Source organism: Quercus lobata, chromosome 8 (genome assembly GCF_001633185.2).
Source record: "Quercus lobata isolate SW786 chromosome 8, ValleyOak3.0 Primary Assembly, whole genome shotgun sequence".
NCBI classification, from domain to species: domain Eukaryota; kingdom Viridiplantae; phylum Streptophyta; class Magnoliopsida; order Fagales; family Fagaceae; genus Quercus; species Quercus lobata.
The window spans coordinates 50,067,387-50,090,817 of NC_044911.1; the positions used below are offsets into that span (position 1 = coordinate 50,067,387).

Below are 23,431 nucleotides of genomic sequence, written 5' to 3' on the forward strand. Positions count from 1 at the left end.
GGAAGAGGGGGGATTGGGCATCCAATCTGCCAAGGGAAGGAATCTAGCCCTTCTAGCGAAGTTAAATTGGAGATTCCAAACAGAAGGGGAGTCTCTATGGGTGAAAGTGCTGAAAGGAAAGTATTGTAGTACTCGGAGAGTGATGTTGAGGAATAGAGATAAACTCCCGTGCTCTAGAGTTTGGACTGCGATGAAAAAGGGGAAAGAAATCTTCCAGAAGGGGGTTAGGTGGACTTGTGGCAGAGAGAGTAATCTTAACTTTTGGTTTGACAATTGGTCAAAGTTTGGTGCTGTGAGGCAGATCATTCACGGCCCCATCCATTGTGACCTAATGGATCTGAAAGTTAAAGATGTTGTTTCCGCTAATGGGTGGGATTGGCCTGCTACTTCCTTTGAGTTCCCTGATCCAATTAGGCAAGTGTTTCAAGCCATTCCGTTTGCTATGGCATCCCGTGGGGAGGACAGGTTGACTTGGAAAGATTCGGATAATGGCTTGTTTAATCTCGGGTCAGCTTACAGAATAGCTACTGACCAAGTTAATGCTGATTCTTTTAGGGGAATGTGGATTTGGAAGGCTAAGGTGCTTCCGAGAATTCAATATTTTGTGTGGCTGTGCTACCAGGACAGTATCGGAGTGAAGGAATGTCTTAATCATAGGGGTATGCTTCTTGACACCCACTGCCCTCTCTGTCATTCAGCTAGCGAATCTATTCTCCATGCTCTTCGTGATTGTTATGTGGTCAAGCATATTTGGAACCAGCTGGGTGGAATCCGGGTTAATAGGGCCTTCTTTAGCAGCAACCTTCAAGAGTGGTTGGAGGAGAATGGAACCAAGCATCAGGTCATTGGTAGTCATGCTATTCCTTGGAGTATTATGTTTCTCTTTGCTATTTGGCTTATTTGGAAGCATAGAAACCAGGTAGTGTTCAAGGAGCAAAGGCCGAACCATAATTTAGCTAAGGAAATTTCTAGACAGGCTGTGGAGTTTTATTTTCTTGCTAGCTCTCATAAGGAAGCTGCTACCCGTATATATAAACCAATCTGTTGGTGTAAGCCAGCTAATGGGTGGGTTAAATTGAACACAGATGGATCTTCTATTGGTAACCCGGGTCGAGCAGGGGGAGGAGGTTTAATCCGTGATGAAGAAGGGAACTGGATTGTGGGCTTTGCGCGAAAGATTGGTTCAACTACCAGTTTTCTTGCGGAGCTTTGGGCCCTTCGGGATGGGCTTAATCTGTGTCTCAGTTACAAGTTTGCTGCTGTAGAAGTAGAATTAGATGCTAAAGCTATTGTGGAGGCCATTTCCAACCCGAATTACTCTAATGTTTTCGTCTCTCCCCTCATGGATGACTGTAGACTCTTGCTGTCTCGGATCCCCCAGATTCATCTTAGGCATTGTTATCGCGAAGCTAATAGGTGCGCTGATGATCTTGCTCGCTTAGGTGGTCTTCAAGCCACAGATTTTGTTATGTTTATGTGCCCGCCTGTGGGTGTTGTTAAGCTTTTAGATTCTGACTCTAAAGGGTTGTACCTAAACAGGCTTTGTCCTGAGTTGTTTTGTTCTTCTTAGTTGTTTATTCATTCCGTCTTTTACCAAAAAAAAATTCTTATATAGACCTATAAATATGTGGATCCCACATATGGATGGAGTGATTTCATATAATTATTTAGGACAAAATTTAAGTACAGTATCTTAAGTACTGTTCCTTAGGTTCTCTTTTTAAGATTTAGTCATTTAACTACTTAATTAAAAAATATATTTTCATTCTATGAAAAAAATTCATATAACAGAATTTTAAAAGGAAAATTTCAAAAATAGCACTAAGTCTTGCCTAATTATCTATAGGAGTAAAAAAATATACTATGTAGATAATGAAGTGTGAGTTAGGGAAATTGGGAGTCTTCTTGATACGCACGCAATTTAAGAAGAGTGGAAATTACAAAACCAACGGGAAGCTTGTGGTGCGTTGTCGTTTGGAGTTCGGAGTCCCTCTGCCGAGTCCTATATATAACACTTTCCCGCTAACTCTTAACTCTCTCGGTAAACCTTTATCTCTTTCGACAATCATGCTCCTATAGACTCTCTCTCCCTCTCTCTCTCTCTCTTAATTCTTAAACCCGTACGGCCGTACCCACTTTCTGTTTCTATTTTTCACTTAAGTTTTTAGCCGTTATTGTGTTTCCCAAAAAAAAAAAATTGAGAAAGCAAGAAACTCTTTGTTTTCATTCAAAACCATAACGTCTTCTTTGATCTTGCTTTCATCTTTGTTTCGTTTACTCTGTCATGTGTTTGACTGTTAAATAATTAATATTGAGGATCTCTTAATTGGTTGTGTTTAATAGTAAGGGTGTGGCTTAGAGATCGAGTTTGATTTTTTTTTTTTTTTTTAAGGCTTTATTAAATTAAAAGTCTTTCTTTGTGGGGTCTTGGTTATATGTGTTAACCTTAAAGATAATGGAGGAAACTAGAGAATGTGATGATAAGAGGAAGGAGGGCATAGTTTCTACAAGTAGCAGATGTGGTAATGCCATTCTCAAGACAGTCTGTTTTCAAGGGTTAGTGTTTCTCTTTGTGTTCTATTTTATATTCTATTTTTAAATTGGATGTGTTGTAATATATATAAATATATATATATATATATATATTTTTTTTAAAATTTTGGATTGATTTGAAGATAAAAGTTTGGTTTAGCTTATTATTCTCTCTTAAAATTGGTAATGTTGAAATTTCATAGTTTAATAATCTTTTTTACTTGCACAAGCCTCCAGTTTTGTGGGATCTGAAAGAAGTGATTGATAGGCAACTTTGCCTTAATTTATTTTTTATTTTTATTTTTGGAGACTGATTCCGAAACTTGAACCGCCACTTGTTGTTTGGAAAGCACTTAACATCTCAAAAACCCTTTACTAAGGAAAAAGAAAGTTTTGCACTTTGGCTATTATGTGTTTTTATTATCCAAATAGTGAATAATTATACTTAACCAAATGTATTGGACTCAATGAAGTGGTGGAAGCAACCTAAGGTCTATTAGAAATTGTTTAGCATTTTGTATTTTGTAATTAGTTAGAATTAGTTAGTTTGTTAATGATATTTTCTTGGTTTTCTTGATTATTACTGATACTTTCTTAGGCTACCTCTGCTTTGTGAGGTAATTTATACACATCAGTCCAGCAAGAAATTTAATTATTATCATACTTTCTCCATTTTTGACTTCTTCTTGTGGAGTATTGTGTTACCTATTTTGGCACAAGGTAATGTTGGTTTTGAATGTACTTTTAGGCGGATGACAGGTCCAACAAGACGATCAGCAAAAGGAGGATGGACAGAGGAGGAGGTCTGTAGCTATATTTTATTCTATGCTTTACAGCTTCTTATTGCATTATGGGATGAGTTAATTGAGATTAGATGTGTGGCTCTTTCTTCTAAATGATATTTGGCTGAACCATTCAGTTCTATGTGAATTGCATAGGTTAAATCTTGTTTTTGTTAGCTGTATGCATGCATTATGATGTATAGATGTGTGAGTGCATGTGCCTATATACCTTTAACTTCTATTTTGGATAAAAATTAGTATTCTAATATAAAATGTTTTCACAGGCACTAGCTTATTATGCAGAGGTTCTTATTTATTTATTTTATTTTTAGTAATGAATTATCATTTGCTGAAGCATAAAGTTTATATGGAGAATGCCCCTTGTTTTCTTGTTAACAGGATAAAATATTAGCTTTTGCTGTCCAAAAGTTCAGTGGCAAAAACTGGAAAAAGATTGGTGAGTATCATCCCTTTCTGATAGTTGTTCTGAATTTCCTCTGGATAATGGTGATGAGAATAGAACTATAATATCTTTTGGCTTGAATTAATACTAAACCAAGACCTCTGGAACAGAAAAACATAGCCTTCCCATGCTTTGTCATTATTATTATTATTTTTGTAAATATAAAAAAAGAATTAATCACTCAGAACTGTTATTCAATATTCTTTGCAGCCGAATGTGTCCCTGGTAGAAGTGACGTTCAGTGCCTGCATCGTTGGCAGAAAGTTCTCAATCCTGATCTCGTTAAAGGACCTTGGAGCAAGGAGGTGTGAATAAGATTCATATTAGTTCTCTTTCTTTCAAAAGGACCTGTATTTAAGTTTGTTTTCTTTGATTCTGATAACTTTTATTTGGGATTTCCAGGAAGATGATCTTATTTGTGAGCTGGTAGCAAAGCAGGGGAAAAAGAAATGGTGTGAGATATCAAAATCCTTGCCAGGCCGGATAGGCAAGCAATGTAGAGAAAGGTAAGTGCAATCTGGTCAAGTACCAATTATCCTTTTTTTTCTCTTTGATTGCTTTTATCTATTCATTTACTATTAGGATTTAATAGCAAACCCCATGTGTTTATTTGCAGTAACAGCTTAGGCATCACCTATGGTTATTTTATATTTTTCTATTGAAAGGAAACCCCTTTATATTTCCCTTTACTATGGAAAGAGTATATAAATAAATCTAAGTGAACTACTATTTTTTCTTTCTTTGTTCAGGTGGCACAACCATTTAAATCCGAATATAAAAAAGACTGCATGGACCAAAGAAGAGGAGTTGATTCTCATTAACGCCCACCAAATGTATGGAAACAAGTGGGCTGAAATAGCAAAGTTGCTACCTGGAAGGTATCACTGCAGAACTTTTACTGTTTTACATGAAAACCAAAGACTTGAATTATTATATAAGGAGATGGAAATTACAAACATCTGTCTCTCTCTATAAACATGAGATTTGGTGTGTATGTAATTGAAATGACCAGGTGTTGGTTATTCTCTTGCCATGCAGATAGTTTCTGGATAATTCAAATTATTATTAGTATTTTTTATAAAGTTAATTGCTTGGTTAGGCACCTAGGCTAAACCTACATGAATTTTTTCTTAGAATCTGTATCCATTGATTTGAAATGTAGTAATTGCTTATCTGATTTATTGTCTACTCCTTTCCTTCCATTTTTTTTTTTTGGGGAGGGAGGTGTTTGACAATCAGTAATTGTCATCTCTAATCAATATTTGAGTTAATCAGAAATTAATTATGTTAATAGTAAGTTGCTGTTTTGGGGCTTATGAGGTTATATCATTCTGTGTTTTTCACATGCGTGTTGGGAGATGCATCATGCATGTTCTTGTTTTATATGTAAAACTAAATTTTACCATCTATATTTTCCTTACATCTATGAGGATTAGTTTATTATTGGCTTGATATGATTCTTACAGAGAGCATGCTGTATCAATTTGAGCTTAGCTTGATCAAGGCAATTATATGCAGGGCTAGTATTTAATCAGTTTTTAGCCTTTTTACCTGCACTAATGTTTTAGTCTACCCTGTCAATTTAATGGACCATAAAATTGTAGTTACAATATACTTTGGGATATTATAGCATGCATATTGTTAGAGAGTCTTTTTTTTAAGTTGTAAATGAGGAACTTCTTGTGATTTAATATGTTATTTTTAAATGAACAGGACTGAAAATTCAATAAAAAATCATTGGAACTGTTCAGTTGCGAAGAAAGTAACAGTTTTATCTTCTGATTTGTACACTCGTGAAGCAAAGGCAGAAAGTAGAAAGCCTAAGGAGGTTAAACAAATTGATGATCAGAAAGTTAACTGGGAGGGAAGTGCAGATAATTGTTCACTAGATTTGGTTCTTGGAATTGCTCAGGGAAAGGATAGCGATTCAAAACTTCCTAGAAAAAATGATAAAACAAAACTACCTAGAACAATTTTTTATGATGGCAGTGCAGCTTCCCCCATTCATCAAGGAAATTTTCAAAAAATAATTCATGAGACTTCCGAAGCACTTTCTGGAACCTTGCAACTCTCTTTAAGTACACCATCAGATGTTCCTAGTTGTAATAAAACAACTAGTAATTTCCATCAAGGGCCAGCTTTTCCTGATTCTGGTAAGAGATTGTCTGAATCTTTTTCTGAACCACAATACAATGTATTTTCTGGAGATTACTTTGAAAATGGGAATTCCAAATTGAGTGGCCAATTTAAAAATTCCCTTTCATATGGGATGACGCCTGATTTTCATAAGGAAAATAAAGTTGTTGGAGCTGCTGAGGATACAATTCCTGGTCGCTTGTGCTATAGGCCACTCCAATGGAAGGATTTAAATTTTCTTTTGAAAACTGACAGTTTTCCGGATACAGATAGTTATATCCAAACAACATCAAGTCCAACTTTGTTCCACACACCACCAACCCAGAATAAAGGAGTAAATGTTGATTGTAGCAGTCTAGATTCTATATTGAGGAGTGCTGCAAGGACTTTTAATACTCCATCTATCATAAGAAAACGAAGACTTCAAATTTCTGAGAAAATTGACAATGTCAATCACAATGACTATAACTCCAAAAATGGTGGAAGTCTCTCAAATGATAAGCAACTTGTACTGCCTCCTCTGAAGTCTCAGAAGCTTGAAACATCTGTGGTAAAATCTATAGAAAAAAGCCTTGAACATGCATTTGATGCTGAGTGGGATTCTGCCAATATTGTTTCTAGAACTACAGTTGCAGATGATTCATTTGGCGCCAATTGTGGTAAATAGGATTCATTGGATTGTTGCTGTCAGGAATTTAAGCTGCAATTTTGGTGGGTGACTTTTCCCAGGTTTGTATAGTATTCAAAAAAAAGTAATTAGATACATATCGATCTTCTGTTAAATGCAAACAATTTGTGTAAAAAAAAGAATTCTTGATTTCCTAATTTAAAGTTTTGTGATTGTTAACAAAGTTTAGATTTTTAAATCTGTAGCAGATTGAACGAGGAGATTATAACATTTAGATATGAAGCAGGCCTGCTGATCAGACAAAAGAAATTAAATGTTACTTGAGTTGGTTGTCAAAAGAAAAATGGTTGGTTAAGTGGTTTCTTTCTTAACACCTGTTATAATAATTTATTTTATGCTGTCTTATCTGCACTCTAATCCTAAATGATGTGCTTTGAGAACAAGAAGAGCGATATTTTGGCGGAAGATGAAATCATGGCTCATTTGAATGCATATGAATACTTGAAATCATACGAATACTAATAAGATGTTGATATTATTCAAGTATTTGCATATTTTGAAGAATGTGGTATTCAGAGAGGATAAACAAAATCACACTCACTACTAGTAATTTTAGACTGGTAATTCCTGATGTTTTTAGCATGAGATGGATTTTTCCTTAATCCCCTCTCTCCCTTTTTTGCTTTTCTTTTTTGGGAGGTGGGGTGGCAAACTGACATGCGTCAAATTTTTTCTGTATTGAAAATAATAAATTCACCAATATAAGTTTCCTTAAAGTATATGAATTATAACACAATCATACACTGAACTAGAGGGATCCATATCCATATTATCACCAAGAAAAAAGGAAAACCATGAATTTGCGACCAAACAAAGGCAAGAAGAAAAAGTAACTTCATATCCATAGATAGTGAGTATTTATAAACTTATTATTTAAAAAAAAAAAAATTGCACAGAAGAGTAATTGCTTTGCTCCCAACACAGAAAAGCATATAAAACTTCTAAATCTTTGTGGTAACTCCAATCCCCCTTCAATATGATAAAACCATCAGTATAAATCAATATTATATATATATATATATATATATGTGTGTATTAAGTTGTAACCACAAGTTATTACGGTTTAAATATAAAATATGTGTCCTAATTTTATGAAATTTAAATTCGATGCTAAGTTTCACAATTACCTTTAGATCATTAATTTGTCTATTGTTAATTTGTCTTAATCTGGCCCAAACAAAAGTTTTCTGAAATCTATTGATGCATTCATAAGCTAAAGATCTTTTTTTTTTTTTTTTTTTTTTTTTTTTTTGAGAAAGAGCTAATAATCAAATTCAAATAGAAAGCCTAAAACTAAGGCTGTTTCCAATTTTTGTGTTTACTATAAGTTATAAAAAGGAACTTTGATCAAATGTTAGGGTTTTCAATTTGCTCTGTTTGTTATGCATTTTGAGATACGATTTAGAAAGGATTTTTTAGAAAGATGTTATTTAACCTAGTACATTTTTTATATTAAAGATTCAAACTCATTTTAAATAAGTTATTAATAATTTTAAACAGGTTTGAAGTAGTGTCAAATAGATTAAAAAATAGCAAGTTTGGCTTGGCCCAAGGGCCCTTCCTTTCGAGGAGAAGGAAAATATAGCGTGAAATCAAGAGAGAAAAAATAAGAGATTTTTGCTTGGGAGGTAATGCAAGGAGAGAGACAAAAATATTTAGATTTTGTCAACAACATTATTTTTTGTAAAGTGCACAAATCAAGGAGAATTTGTGAAGTTTTGTTTGATGTTATAAAATGTCAAAGAAAAAGGTACCACATAGAGAGAGGTAGCTAAGGAGAGTTACGTGAAAAAGAGAAAGAAGATGAGAAAAAATAACTAGTCTAGGAAAAAAAAAAAAATTCATGAAGACTATTGTGGAATTTTGTATGAGTTTTGAAAGGAGCTATCCATCATTCAAATTCCCCACCTTCATTTAAAATGTATATAAAAAAAAAGGGGCTCAAAAGTAGTAATTATCTTTAATTTCTTATTGACTTCTCATGATTTTTTTTTTTTTTTTTTTTTTTTTTGAGGGGAGACTTCTCATGATAAGACAATAATATGGAGATCTATGTATATATTGGTATTATGGTGGTCCAAAATTTTATTAATAATTATTGAACCATGCAACAAAAACACATTAATTATATATATATATATATATATATTGCGCCACTTTTAGAAAAAATTATGATATATAAAGATTAAAATTACTTCAAACTTTTGTTAGTAGAATTCTGTTAGAGAGAGAGAGAGAGAGAGAGAGAGAGAGAGAGAGAGAGAGAGAGAAACAAAGGCGATTCCTTCAATAACCACTTATATAAATCATATCCAAGAATCGATGTCTGGTTCAATAACAGTCTCCAACTCCAAGGAAAAACATCCTCAATATGTGTCTGCGGTCAAGCTTATGTTTGAGGACGAAGAAATTTCCGGTTCTGTCCCAGAATTTTGTAATACAAAGGACTTTTACTCTGATCTGATTCGCGCTCATCTCAAGCCCCAAACAATCCTACGTGGCCGAGTCTCCTGCCTGCTCTCCATCACACCCGCTATCAATGTAACAATTTCTACTTTTCTTTCTCTCTTTTGTTTTTTCGTCATTAATTTTAATTTTTTGGTTCGTTGTATTCTGGGAACTGTTTGGTTACCAAGAAAATTTATAGGAAAAGAAATTGAAGGAAAAATCTCTACCTGTAAAAGATAAAACTGAAGTTTATTTATTAATTTATTAAGATTTGGCTTTGCACTTTCTGGGTATGAGTAAGAGGGAAATCGTTTAGGCTTTGTTTGACTGCTGAGAAAATGAAACCACAAAAGTAGATTGGGTTTTTTCTTTCTTTTTCCATTAATTAGAGGTAGACAGTCTACAGAAGGGAAATTCTAGGATCAGGATGTCTGAAAACAAAAGAAGTCAAATCACGATTCTTTTTTTTTTTTAGAAAAATTTTTAGTTTAAGCAATGTAAAATTAGATGTGTAAAATTTGCAAACAGCGTACAATATTGTACATTTTTTGCAAATGTGTACAATGTGCATTCTTTTAGTCTAAAAATTTGCATTGATAGAACAATGTAAACCTATAATTACTTTTTCTATTTGTATATTATCATTGATTCATTATCATGGCTATGTAGAATGTTTATCGTTCAGTACATGGAGGGGCAGTGGCATCTATTGCAGAGATAGTGTCAATTGCTTGTGCTAGAACTGTGGTGGCTGAGGGTAAGGAACTCTTTCTTGGGGAACTGTCCATATCATATCTCTCCGGTGCTCAAACTAATGTAAGTTTTTCTTCCTCGAAATAATGTCAATTCTTACTCCTAATAAAGTGTACTCTCTCTTGTTATGTTGTGTAATAGACTATTATCAATATGCCAAGAAGCCCCACAAGTGAAATTGCATTTTTTTTTTTCTCTATACACAGGCAGAGGTGTTAGTGGATGGGTCTGTAGTGAGGAGTGGAAGAAATTTGACTGTAGTGGCAGTGGAGTTCAAACTCAACAAGACTGAGCAGTTGATCTATACTGCTCGTGCTACTTTCTATCATATGCCCGTCGCCAAGTTGTGAAGTCTTTGCGGTTTGACATATTTGAATGTTGGAATTTTAATTTGAATCCCTCCCCAATTAACATGTCTAAACTTGCTAAAATTTGCAGTGATTCAGCATAGTATATGACATACATGATATTTAGCTGATAATGGTCTTTCACATCTGATATGCGAAAAAAAATTGGTGTAAAATTTGCAGCGATTCAGCATAGTAAATGACATACATGATATTTAGCTGATAATGGTCTTTCACATCTGATATGTGAAAAATTTGGTGGGATGTTGTTGTAAAATAAAATAATTTAGTGTTTTGCCAAATGTTTGAAGTTAATTGCGGAATAGTGTTGAAGTCATGCTGAATTCTGTACTTTTAAGTGCCAAATTTAACTGCTGAGTGGTTCGAATTTAAGTGATTTTGGTACTTTTAGTGCCAAACTCATTGCTGCCAAACTTGGTGCTGCCAAATTTAAGGTCCGCTAGCTGATTTTTTAGCTATGAGCCTTCGAGTATGGTCCCTTTTCATTTGCCCCTCTCTCTCTCTCTCTCTCTCTCTCTCTCTCTCTCTCTCTCTCTCTGTATGTAATTGACATTGTTACAGGCAGGACTATCCAATCACCTGCAAAACTCGACTTGCCCGATACGACATGTTACAGTCAGTTCCAATGCCTGTGGTGGCTAGTGAAACTCTTTGAAACCCAATTCTTTCAGGTTTAGTTTTGAGTTTCCACACTTGTGGAGTCAATTCTTAAAGCGGTATATATTATATAGGTTTGGATTAGGTTTTTTAATAGTAACTAATTTGCTTATTTACAGATTTTTAACTAAGCGCCTCAACGAATTTTTGTTATTTTTATTTTATTTTTTAAGTATAACTATAATCTTGCCAACTTTTAGCAGAAAAGTTAATTTTAAAAAAATTAAATTTATAGGTGATTTAACTTTATTTCGTGTTTTATGTATAACATGCATGTATATTCTTTTCTTCTTTTGTGGAATTATTAAATTAGTAGAGTATTAGAATTAATTGTAGGAAAATAAACTTAAAGATTTATGTATTATTCAACTGTTATCTTTGAGGTTTTTTTTTTTTTTTTTTTTTGGTATTGAAAGAAATACGAAATCTAAGAGTCTTCTAACTCAATTAGCATATTTTAGTATTTTCTACGGAGGTATGTAGGACTCAAATGTCCCCACAATCCATTGTAACTATTGAATTATAAAATAATAAAAAATAAAAAAAAATCCAGAAGTATGGGTTTTTATTTTATTTTATTTTTTTTGGTATGAAAAAAATAGAGGTCACTTTGGAATGTCCGTTTGTGAATGGTTTATTTAGCTAAAATTGAAAACTTTTTACTGAAAGTACTGTAGATAAAGTTAAAGACTAGCTAAAATAGTACAGTAGAATTCATGAATAATTCCAAAAGTGAAATGGGATCCATGAATAGTAGTAAAAATAAGTTAAATAGTAAAAAAAAAAAGCTACATTTTTTAGTCAATGCCAAACGCAATTTAAGCTTTAGCTTAAATCAACTTTTAGTCTTTTTTGTACTATCCATGGATCCCATTGCATTGTATGTGAGCCTATATTGTTGGAAAAAATCAGCTTATTTTTTGTATGTGCATCGGCTGTTGTGTTCTTAATTCAAATCCAATTTTTTGTATGTTATGGTATTTTTTTTTTTTTTTTGTCAAACTCTAGTTGACTGTTGTTATAATTACCATTAATATTATGGTATTTTTTGGTAACTCTAGTTGATGGTTTTGATGAAATATGTATCTTAATTGGAGCATAACAAACTTGATAGTAAATTATAGCTAAGCCAAAAAACGATTTTTATATTATTGTTGTTGTTATTAAATATATTTTTTTTCATGTTTGAAAGTTATTTTGCATATTCAAGTATTAAAATAGAGCCATTCATAAAAAAAGCATTAAAATGGAGCTAAAATTTCCAACACTGTTAGCTTTTTCATATGGTTAGTAAAAAAAAGGGTAATTATCTAACTTTTAGCTTTTTTATACAATACTAACTAAATAAGTTGTTTCCAAATAGATCATAAATATAACGCCTCTAATTCGCGCGGGAGAAGGGGATGAAAGTCATGGAAGTTAATTTGCCAAAATGCAAACTTAAGTTTATATATACAATGAATTTCAAAATTTCATGAGATTTTTTTGGTTATGATTGGTATATAATAAAAATAATGTCAATGGAAATTGTGGGAGGTCCAAGGACCGAAGAGGATTAAAACATGAAAACATCTCGTACATTTACAATCCCACCCGTAGAAAGGTATCCGCCCCGAAGACTTCACCGACCCTGAGGATGTGAGGGGATACAGAATAGTGTTTCATGAGAGCTTGTGGAGAAGAGGAAGGACCATGAGGGGGGCAAAGATGGTGGGAGGAAGTTTCCTGGAAAGGCATACCTTCCCCCTCCGCATTGAATGCCCTGCAATAACCTTAACAGCTACATTAATGAGGAAATGACACTTGAACTGTTTTTCACAACTAGCAGTCCCTTCTACCACGTTTAGTAGAACTTTATTGGGACAAGCATCTTGAGAAAAGCCCCGATGCATACAGATGAAGGGTTAGGATGCAAGAAGGAAGGATATATAAGGGAGGGGAACCTCCTAGTTAAAGGGTTGAACATTTTTTCTTGAAGAAAGAGAGAAAATGAAATAGTGTGAGACATTGTGTAAAACCAGGAATATTCATGTATAAGAAACCAATCCTCAGACAAACCTGAGGAGAGAATTATTCGTGACAATTACTTGAATTACACCCTTATAATACTTTGAATTCTTCGGCCATAAACTTAAGCTTAGTTTTGAGCTGCACTTGAATTGTTTTTCTCACTCTCTACAAAAATTCTATTATTTGGACTTGCTTTGAAGGACAAGACATCACTATTCTAAGTGGGCTTGGGCCATCAATTTCTGAGTACTTACATAAATGTACATGAAAATAGTTTTGCATTAATTATAATTTTTCATTTCACATATTGTAGAAAAATAAAAAGAATGAATTTGGCCTTTTAGTAAAGAATAAAATCTGGTATGTATCTAATAAAAAGAAAATCCATTATTTATGCAACATTTAGAAAAGTAAAATGCATTTTAGTTTTAAAGAAAAGGAAATGTAGTGCGTTTGCGAGCAGATGAGCCTGCGTTTTGCATTTTTTTAATGGGTCCTATGAATATTGTTCACGAACTACCAAAAATTGAAAAACGCAGCCATGGGTTTTGCTATAGTGTTTTGTTTTTAAAAAATTATTTTGTTACAGTGTTTTCAACGATAAACTTTTAATTTTCAACAAAATAAATGATATTTAAACATACTCTTATTTGTTCATATTAAGAATTTTGCTGCGTCATACCTAAGTAGTTATTTAGCATTTTGAGAGCACGACACGAGGACGTTGTATTATATGAAAAGAGGTTGTATCATGATTCATGTCTCTGTAGCCGATGGACCGACAAGGAAAAAAGAAAGAGGAAGAGAGAGAAGGAAAAAAAAAAAAATGGAAAAACCGACAGCGACTCCTTGGCCAAAGGCAGAAGCAACGTCGTCGAATTCCTCAAAAACAATAGCCAACGACGTTTCTGCTGAATATGTTTCTGTTATCACTGGTTTCTTTAAAAAATTAGGAGTTTCACACTCCAATTCTATCCCAGATTTTTGCAATACCAAGTACTTCTACTCCCATCTCATTCGCGACGCAATCAAACCCGACCAAGTCCTACGTGGCCGAATCACCTGTCTCTTAACTGTCACACCCGTTCTCGCTGTAACCAACTCTCCTCTGTTTTACTATAAATCTAGTTTTTTTTTTTTTTTTTTTTTTCATCAAAAGTCGACTTTTTTTTTCATGGGGTTTGCAGAATATCTATGGTTCGTTGCATGCAGGGGCTATTGCGGCAATTGCTGAGATGGTGTCAATCGCTTGTGCTAGAAGCGTGGTGGCTGAGGATAAGGATATTTTTCTTGGAGATATGAGCATTTCATATCTCTCCGCTGCTCCAATCCATGTGAGTTTTTTGGGTTCACTTTTTGGTTACTCAGTTTGTGCTTCTTTCAATTCAACTGTTGTGTTATCTACTTCTACAAATTAGATATGTTTTTTCTAGGGTCCGGCTCTTCTCCAGACCCATGACAAAAACTCACTGTAGAAATGGCAAGAGAGAAGTCAGTATCAAACTAAAAAAAAGACGAACAAACCAACCAGTGCAGATCCAAACCGGTGAAACACACACAACCACAACTAGCAATTAGCATTTAGCTCACACACACACAGGAAACCTTTGTTGTTGTTCCGCAATTTCTCAGCCCATTCTTTCTCCCTCTCTTGCAGCTCTGTTTGTGATGGTTTCTCAGATTCGGTGCAGTGGTGTTTGGTGTGTGAGTCGTGGGTTGCTGCGGAAGAGTGGGGGTAAAAGAGAAATAAATGATAATGTGATGTGGCCTTGTTTTTACCGTTAGATTTTATAGTCGCCACGTGTCATTCATCTGTTTTAGAGGAGCCGGACCCCTTTTTTTTTTATACTATTCTTAACTTTTTTTTTTTTTTTTTTTCTTTGAGAAACTACTATCTTAACCTGATTATATGTGGAGGATGTAGGATTTTTTTTTGGTGGGACTCAAATTGCATTCCATCTAGCAATTGATGTCTCAAAAGGGTTTTTAGATATTTAAGAATTATAAATTTATATTGTGGATTGGGGTGTGCCTGCCATTTGATTCTGGCTTCATAAAATTCGTGTGCCATAATTAGGGCTGTCCATCTCACCCGCCGACCCGCCCAACCCGTCCAACCTGCCCGTACCCGACTCGTTACAACCCGATCCGACAGCTCCGATGGTCGGATGCGGGTCCCGAGCTTCAAAACTCGACGCTGGCGGTTCGGTTTCGGTTCCCTTCCTTCAAAACCTGTGCAACCCGACCCGCCCGAAGAGAGAATGACGAGCTGCGATTTCAAGCTTTCCGGCGAGTTTTCCAGCACGATTTGGCAGATTTTGGCAACTAAAACACCAGATCCGACGATTCTCAGCACGATTTGGGGGAAAAAACATCAGATTTGGTGAGATCTCTGCCAAATCCGGCTAGATCGCATCGGATCTTGGACGGATCGGGAGAGATCTCATCGATTTTCTACGTTTTTTGTCCTCTCTGGCGGGTTTTGGCCTCACCCTAAACTGCCGCTCACCCGACGGGAAACCGACCCGTAAAACCTGACCCTAATATGGGTCGGTTGCGGGTCCGGCACTTCCCTACCCGATCTCCGACGGGTCGGTTGCGGGTTGGGCAAAAACCCGACCCGCCCAACCCATGAACAGCCCTAGCCATAATTATCGAGTGCTTAGAGCATGGTATTGATGGTGCCGAAAATTTAGATATTTGACACCATAAGAAGCTACTTTATCTATTTTTACCATCTCACTTTATAAAAAATTCAACATCAATAGTTTTATTTAGCATTCAACATAATAACATAATATAAATAATACAATAAAATAATATATTTACTACAATAAATAACTACCACCACCAACACAATAAAATAATACATTTGTAGCTCAGCATCAAAATAATATGGGTTTGGCTCTATTGATGCTGCTCACTTTTACTATATTTTGATGGTAAATTTAGCATTTTAGCAAAATGCTTCCACCAATACTAATGCTTAGAGAGGCACTATGATGATTTTTAGCTTTTCTAGAGCCATAAATTTAGCAATTTGGCACTACCAAAAACTATTTTATCTATTTTGCCTTCTCATTTTATAACACATTCAACATTAATGGTTCGATTTTTTTTAGCTACTTCATTTAATTATAAATTTTTATTTTATTTTGGTTAAATTATAAATTTCTATCATAACTCGTGTTTTATTTATTCATAAACATTTTTTTTATAATAAATTGTGTTAGGGGAACTTAAATACAAACATTTAATTAGTAATTTTTCATCTCATAAAGGGAGAAAAATAGATTTCAAATTTGAAAAAATTATATAAAAAATTAAATAAATATGATTTAATTTATATCTTAATATAAAAAAAAAATAAAAATAAAAAGCCCGACCTAAAGTTTTCTCTTTAGTCCCCAAAATTCATCCGGTCGACCCTGTTCAAATTGCATTCTGCCTAGCATTTGAAGTAGAATAAGTTTTAGAATTTTAAGATTTACAAACAAGATGGTTTTACAGCTTTCTGTCGTGAATTGGGATGTCCTGCCATTTGATGCTATCATCATACATCTGATGCCACCATTTTTTAGCTAGAAAGGCACTGTTAAGAGTTTTAGCTTTTCTTTAGTGTTGGAGTGTTTCTGTGAAATGCCAAACTCAAGTTGCCTTGGAATATAATGTGATGGCGAAGGGGGTGCAAAGCTGAGCATATGTAAGCCAAAGGCTAGGGTTATTGGAAAGATATAACTGCAATCTCATTCTTCTTGGGAGAATTAGATTAAGAGTGATTAATTTATTTAATATATAGTTGGTTGAATTACACCAAACTCATTTAAGGTTCCATGAAATGATACTCCCATCAAACAATAAACAAAATGACACTCCTTATTGAAGTTTTTATAATGCAATAGATGAATACATTCTCTCTCACGTGTGACTTTTCCATGAGATAATATTAATTTAAAAAAAAAAAAAAAAGGATTTCTACTTATTTATCTAAGCTTCACGGGTAGTGTCATTTCATCCATAATTTAGGTATGGATCTTTTTTTTTTTTTTAAATGGAGTATTCCATTAAGGAAGCAACAATAATGTGAGATAATATGAACATATCTTTGTTGCATTTATATAAACCTTAAAATAAAGGTTGGTATAATTTACTCTGCATAATTTCTGTCAATTAATGGTTTGTTTGGGATCTATTTATTTTGTTGAAACTGAAAACTTTTTGCTGAAAATACTGTAGATAATGGTAAAAGTTAGTTAAAGTAGTACAATAGGACCCATGAATAGTACCAAAAAGTGCAGTGAGACCCATAAATAATACCAAAAATAAGTTGAATAGTAAAATAAGTTGGCAAAAATAATCTTGCCAAACAGACACTAAATATGCTTTAAGACCCTACATCTCAAATATGAGGCCAAAAGGATGATAATAGTGTATTGAGTCATGTGTTGTATTTGTCATGAAATATTTTTGCTAGGCCATTAATTGGGTCAGTCTCACAGAAGAAGACAATGCTTGGCTAAAGCCAACTTATGCTAACTTGTTGCCATTATATCTTTGCTTTTGTATGGTTAGCATCTAGAAAGCACCAACGCGGCTCCAAGGTCGCCGCATCGGAGTCCGATGCGGCTTGACATGGAATCCGGCGTCCGACTCTCCCTTTTTTTTTTTTGATTCATGCCGATTTAGGCCAAAACAGGCCGATTCCGGTGGAAACGGCCACCGAAACAAGCCGAAATGGGCAGCGGCTGCCATTCTTCCGCTTCATGTGGCTTTGTGAGAGGAAAAAAAAAAAAAAAGAGAAGGAAGAAGAAGATGAGAAGACACACACACACACACACAAAAAAAGGGATGGAAGAAGAATAAAGGTATGTAATAAAAGAATATAAAATAAGTAGGTGGGAAAGTCAATTATTTAATGTGGGTGGGCTTGGGAATTGGAAAATGAGTAAAGGAACCTACTTGAAATGTGGTTTTTTGTTTACAATTACCAAAAGTATTGATTTTATTAGAAACAAATCATAAATAATTGTTTTTTAATAATAAATTCTACCATTTATTTGAATTTTTTTATATAAAAATATTAAATTTACTATATAAAAATATTTTTAATAATTTTTTAATCGCCGAGTCCCACACCTGCACCCGTGTCCCGAAACACACCCGTGCTTCATTGGTTGGCATTAGGATATTCATACAAAATTACAAATGCTGGATGATTAATGTGATTTATTTTATTGCTTTCAAACTTCTATTCTTTTTCTCTTTTTCTTTTTTCCAAATCTCCTGTGAGATGGAATTGTTATCTACACACAGGCAGAGCTGATAGTCGATGTCTCTGTGCTAAGGAGTGGAACAAATTTGACTATTGTTGCAGTGGAGTTCAAGCTCAAGAAAACCGGGAAGTTAGCCTATACTGCTCGCGCTACATTCGATAACATGCCCAGTGCCAAGTTATGAAGATGCGGTTCAACAAATTTGAAGTTGGATATCTCAGTTTGAATCTCTACCCTTTGGGAATAATAAAGTTTACTAGTGTCGTGTGTTGTATTGTATTTATGCTTTTTAAACACTGCTCTTATACACGTCTATATTGTTTGTATGATTTCTTTTTCTTTGGTCTTCAGGCTGTTTCTGTCGAAAACCTGCAATGAAAAAAGTTGGATCCCTAGACAAGTTCTATGGTGCTACCTATTGGAGATATGAAGGGCTCGTTTGGTACATGTGTTTAAAAACTGAAAATTGTTGTTTGAAAACATTTATAAAAATACGTGTGGGTGAAAAAGTGTATGAAAATACATGTAATGTTGTTTAAAAACTAAAAATTATTGTTTGAACACAAACCAAACACACCCGAATTCTCTCTAATGGAGAAATCCTCTAAATTTCGTTGAGACTTTTTGTGTCAAGAGTCTTCTTCTAGTTTTTTTATCGATAAATGGATAAAGTTTGACTACAAAATTATAAATTTTAATAATGGTTTTCTTGCGTGTTTTATATATTTTGAACACACTGTTTGTTGGGCTTTGTAGAGTCTAGTTTTGTTTGATCTGGTTCGATGACCTGACTCGACCTGAATAATATTTCGTGGTTTATAATGGGAGATTTACTGAGGCTTAGTCCATGGAGCGGAGGCTTGGGCCGATAGGCCCAAGTCGGAGCGTTATGGACAAGCTTCTTGGGGGTCTGGGGGCAATGGCCCGAGAAATTTTTTTTTGGCCCATTTTGTATAATAGAAACCGACTTTGATTAGGGTTTTTATTGTGGGTTTGGTTGCCATGTTTTTATTGTGAAGAATAATTGTAGCCGCATCTTGTATTTTCTTCTTTTCTGATAATAGTGAAATCTTTGCAACTCCGTGGACGTAGGCAAATTGCCAAACCACGTAAACACTGTCTTGTGCGTGTAATTGTTTTTCTTTGGCGTGTGTTTTCTCTATTTTTGTTTTTTTTTGTTTCTCACAGGTTGGGAATTCGGTTAAATTCCCTACAACATTGTCAAATTTCATATCGATTGGATGTTATTTATTATTTAATTCATAAGAGTATTCACAATAGTGGTACTAAAAAATTTAGTTTTTTAACTACTCAAAAAACTAATTTATTTATTTTAACACTTCACTTTACCAAACACCTAATATCAAAGGTTCTATTTTTTTACCACTTTCATTTAAATATTTTTTCATTTTTTTTTTAATTCTCTATGCTTCCTTTTGTGTCTCTTTCTCTCTCACGACCACCCCTAGCCACCACCATCCACATCCACTGCCAGAACCCACCCCACCCTAGCCCAATCTCAACCCAAAAACGACTTGCCATCAACATTAAGAACCCTGAACGCCAATCTCAATAACCCATCAGCAACAAAACCCACGAACCCAAAACAATGATCTCAACGAACCCAAAGGCAAGAGTGAAGAGAAGATGGGCTTTGGGAGGGTTTGGTTTCAGTTGAGAGTGAGAAGAGGGAGGGAGCTGCTAGAGAAAGAAAAAAAGACTAGAGAGAGAGAGAAAAAAAAAAGAGAAAAAACATTTTTTTTTTAATGAGAGAAGAGAGAGACACAAATAAAAAAAATGTTTTTTTTAATAACTTTTTGCTACAGTAGACTGCCAAAGATGGTAGTTTACTATAGCTAGTTTGTAAAAAAAAATTAACTATAGCACCATTGATAAAACTTGATTTTGAGGTTCTGAGAGCTAAAATAATTTTTTTTGCCATAATACAATCACCACTGTGAATGCTCTATAGTTATTTTTTTATGCATAATTTTAAGGCGTAAATGCACTTTTAGTCCCTACATTTTGCACTTTTTCCATTTTGGTCCCTACATTTTATTTTTCCACTTTTAGTCCCTAAACTAATTAACGCGTTCCATTTTGGTCCTTTCCGTCAGTCAATCGACGGAAATAGTTGAGATAGCTACCGAATGAATTAAAATATTATAAAAATGCCACATCACCCTGACACATCAGCATATAAATTAAAAAAATTAATTTATTAATTTTGACTAAAAAAATAAAAATAAAAACAGAATTAAAAACTAAAATTCACATGAATTAAGATTGTTCTTCATGTTCTTTAGATTGTTCTTCATTTTACAACTTGTTCTTCATATTCTTCCCAAATCAAACCCAACAACCAAGAACTCAAATCCATCACAAGAACACAAACCCAACAACCCAAGAACTCAAACCCAGATCACTAGGACATAAATGAAAGCAAGAAGAAAAAACCTAACTTCAACACCTCAGAGATCATCAAACCCAGCACACTATTCTCTCATCTCAACCAACCCAAACAAAAATTTATCATTAGATCAATTTAGTTTTAAGTGTATTTACTTTTCTTTAAGTGAGTTACTCAAAGCATCAAACGATTTTTTTTTTTTTTTATTATCAAACCTTTTTAAACCATATTCTGATTTTAGAGAGAGCTCTAACAAAAAAAAAAAGAGTTCAAAGAGAGAGAGGGAGAGAATGAGATTAGGCCGGCGATTTGGAGCAGATCTAGAGGAAGGGGGCCGGCGGTGGTTTAGAGAGAATAGAACTCCGACAATGGCAATCACAGCCACAACCCTCCAAGACCCACCTCAAATCCATAGATTCCCACAAACCAAATACATCGACGCCATCCGTTGGCTCCCTCAGCTCTCCGCCTTCGACCGCTTCGCCGTCCTCTCTCTCTTCGACTCCGACTCCAACACCCCCTCTCTCGAAATCCACTCCCTCAATCCCTAATCCCAAACCCTAACCCTAACCCCTCAATCCACATTTTCTCCACCTTCCCGAATCTCCTCCCTCAAGACCTCCCAAACCCCAACGCACAAACCCCCCATCATCACCTCCACCTTCTCCGGCTCCCTCCACCTCCTCTTCACCAATGCCGTTGACGCCTCGCTCGAGTCCAAGTGCTCGGTCCTCGCGAAGGAGTTGCACGTTGGGGCTATGTCTTGTGTTGATGTGAAGGATGGTGGGGTTGAGTGCGTGACAGTGGAAGGGCTGAGGTCGGCGGTGGTTTACCTCCAATCTCTCATAGATCAGTGGGTCTCTATTAGATCGATGGGTTTAAAATTTCTAGGTTTGTTTATGGGTTTCTCGAATTTGGGTTTGAAATTTATGGGTTTGTTTCTGGGTTTGATGTTTGTATGGAGGGTTTGATTTTTCATGTGATGTTCTGGGTTTGCTAGAGCTTGAGGGTTGGGTTTGGGTTTGTGTTCTTTGTGTTTTGAATCTTTAAAGGTCTTTGTATTTTGTAGATCTGTGCCCTTTGATTTTACGTGTTCCATGTTGGCATGTTCTTGATTTTTTTTAATTTCCTTAGCAACCAAACATATTATTTGAGGAAGAACATGTTCTTCATGATGGCTGGGAAGAAAATAATGTAAAAAAAAATTTTTAATTTAATTTCTCTTTTAAATGATTCGTTTTTAATTTTTTTTATTTAGTTAAAATTAATAAATTAATTTTTTAAATTTATATGCTGATGTGTCAAGGGTGATGTGGCATTTTTATAATATTTTAATTCCTCCGGCAGCCACATCAACTATTTCCATAGGTTGACTGATGGAAAGGACCAAAATGGAACGCGTTAATTGGTTTAGGGATTAAAAGAAGAAAAAATAAAATATATGGACCAAAATGGAAAAAGTGCAAAATGTAGTGACTAAAAGTGCATTTACGCCTAATTTTAAACTACATAAACTTAAAATTTAATCATTTAATTGATGAAGTAGTTATTAATCTTTAATCTTTTGGAAATTTTGCAAGCATGAGGAATATAAAAATAAAATTTAATCCACTGGTGGATTTGTAAAAATTCGCATTTAATAAAAAAATATTGAGTGGAGCTGTAGCCAAACTTTGTCTTGATAATTTTATGGCATAATCGGTAATTTATCTTGATATCAAAGCATAAGATTCTAGTTGAATACAAATCCTCTATTTTACCTTTTGTTTTCCATTTTATGTTACACCAACTATGACTTACCATGTATTTGTTTGACTTTTCTTATAAATAACCGAAGTTAAAAATGGAAAAGAAAATTCATACACATGGCAAGTTACTATTGGTGAAACACATAGTTACGAGAAAGTTCTATCATTGTTTCCATTCTACCTCTTATTTAAAATTTTGAAAATCATACCCATTGGGCCTCATTTATTAAGTTGACATGAGTAAGAGTGTTAGAGCTATGGTTAAGTAATTAAATTTATTATTTTGTTACAATTTAAATTTTTAGGACAATTGATAAATTATTAATGTCAATTTACTATTGAAGGCTTTTCCCAATCAATGTTGAGCATATTTACCATGAGGCAAGCCAATGTGTTGATGCACTAGCAAAACTTGGGACAAGTGCTACCACTTCTTTTGTGTATCTTTTGTTACCATCGTTTGTGGTGGAGAATTTGTTAGCCTATGATAAGGCTAAGCGAATTTGTATTAGACTTGTTAATTTTATGCCATCCTTTTAATCAAAATTATAAAAAATAATAATAATAGTTGGAATAACTCTAACATTAGTCTCATACATAGAGCGTCTCTAGGGAACCTGGGGAAGGCAGGCGCGGGTGATCTGAATCGTGATTCCCACAACAAGTGGGTCAAGGGCTATATGAGGCATATTGGTTTCTAATTTGTGATTCCCATGGCAAGTAGGTCAAGGGCTATATGAGGCATATTGGTTTTGCTACTAGTATCATCGCTAAATTTTGTGCCCTAAGGGATGGGCTCGTTCTAGCATCCCAGTTAGGCATCACCCATTTAGCAGTGGAACTGGATCATAAAGTTATTATTGACATTGTTCTTTCTAAGATTTCCTCTAATAAATCATATTCTTCACCCCTGAACGATTGCAAGTATCTCCTAGGCCAATTCCAACAGGTCAAGATCAACCATATGTATCAGGAGGCGAACAGAGGCGGCAAGAATCTTGCTAAAGGAGACTGCTCCCTATTAGCTGATTTTATTGTGTTAGATGTACCTCGCATTGTTGAATTATGTGTAATTTTAAACTCTAATGCTTATGGTTTGTACTCCTTAAGGCTTTTAGCCACTACTTTGCCTTTTGTGGCTAGTTAGTTTCAATGTGCCTTAT

The 23,431-nt window shown here is 34.6% G+C and overlaps 3 protein-coding genes across 4 annotated transcripts; all 3 read left to right on the plus strand.

The window, feature by feature from the left end:
* Window positions 1–2,400: 2,400 nt before the first annotated feature.
* LOC115954684 (myb protein) lies at window positions 2,401–6,697 on the plus strand. Its single transcript, XM_031072603.1, has 7 exons — window positions 2,401–2,556; window positions 3,281–3,335; window positions 3,714–3,771; window positions 3,988–4,082; window positions 4,180–4,283; window positions 4,527–4,655; window positions 5,491–6,697. The coding sequence occupies exons 1-7, from the start codon at window positions 2,456–2,458 to the stop codon at window positions 6,578–6,580; spliced, it is 1,632 nt and encodes a 543-aa protein (XP_030928463.1). The 5' UTR covers window positions 2,401–2,455; the 3' UTR covers window positions 6,581–6,697.
* A 2,149-nt stretch (window positions 6,698–8,846) lies between these two features.
* LOC115957510 lies at window positions 8,847–10,440 on the plus strand. Of its 2 annotated transcripts, XR_004084369.1 has the most exons (4): window positions 8,847–9,142; window positions 9,719–9,865; window positions 10,009–10,261; window positions 10,354–10,440. XR_004084369.1 is itself a non-coding variant. In XM_031075767.1 (3 exons), the coding sequence occupies exons 1-3, from the start codon at window positions 8,924–8,926 to the stop codon at window positions 10,150–10,152; spliced, it is 510 nt and encodes a 169-aa protein (XP_030931627.1). In that variant the 5' UTR covers window positions 8,847–8,923; the 3' UTR covers window positions 10,153–10,440. The 2 variants fall into 2 exon arrangements, 1 of the variants encoding a protein (XP_030931627.1); XM_031075767.1 differs by having other exon boundaries at window positions 10,009–10,440.
* Window positions 10,441–13,663: 3,223 nt separating this feature from the next.
* On the plus strand, window positions 13,664–18,294 carry LOC115957014. The gene is made up of 3 exons (XM_031075261.1): window positions 13,664–13,930; window positions 14,025–14,171; window positions 18,151–18,294. The coding sequence occupies exons 1-3, from the start codon at window positions 13,664–13,666 to the stop codon at window positions 18,292–18,294; spliced, it is 558 nt and encodes a 185-aa protein (XP_030931121.1).
* The last annotated feature ends 5,137 nt before the right edge of the window (window positions 18,295–23,431 follow it).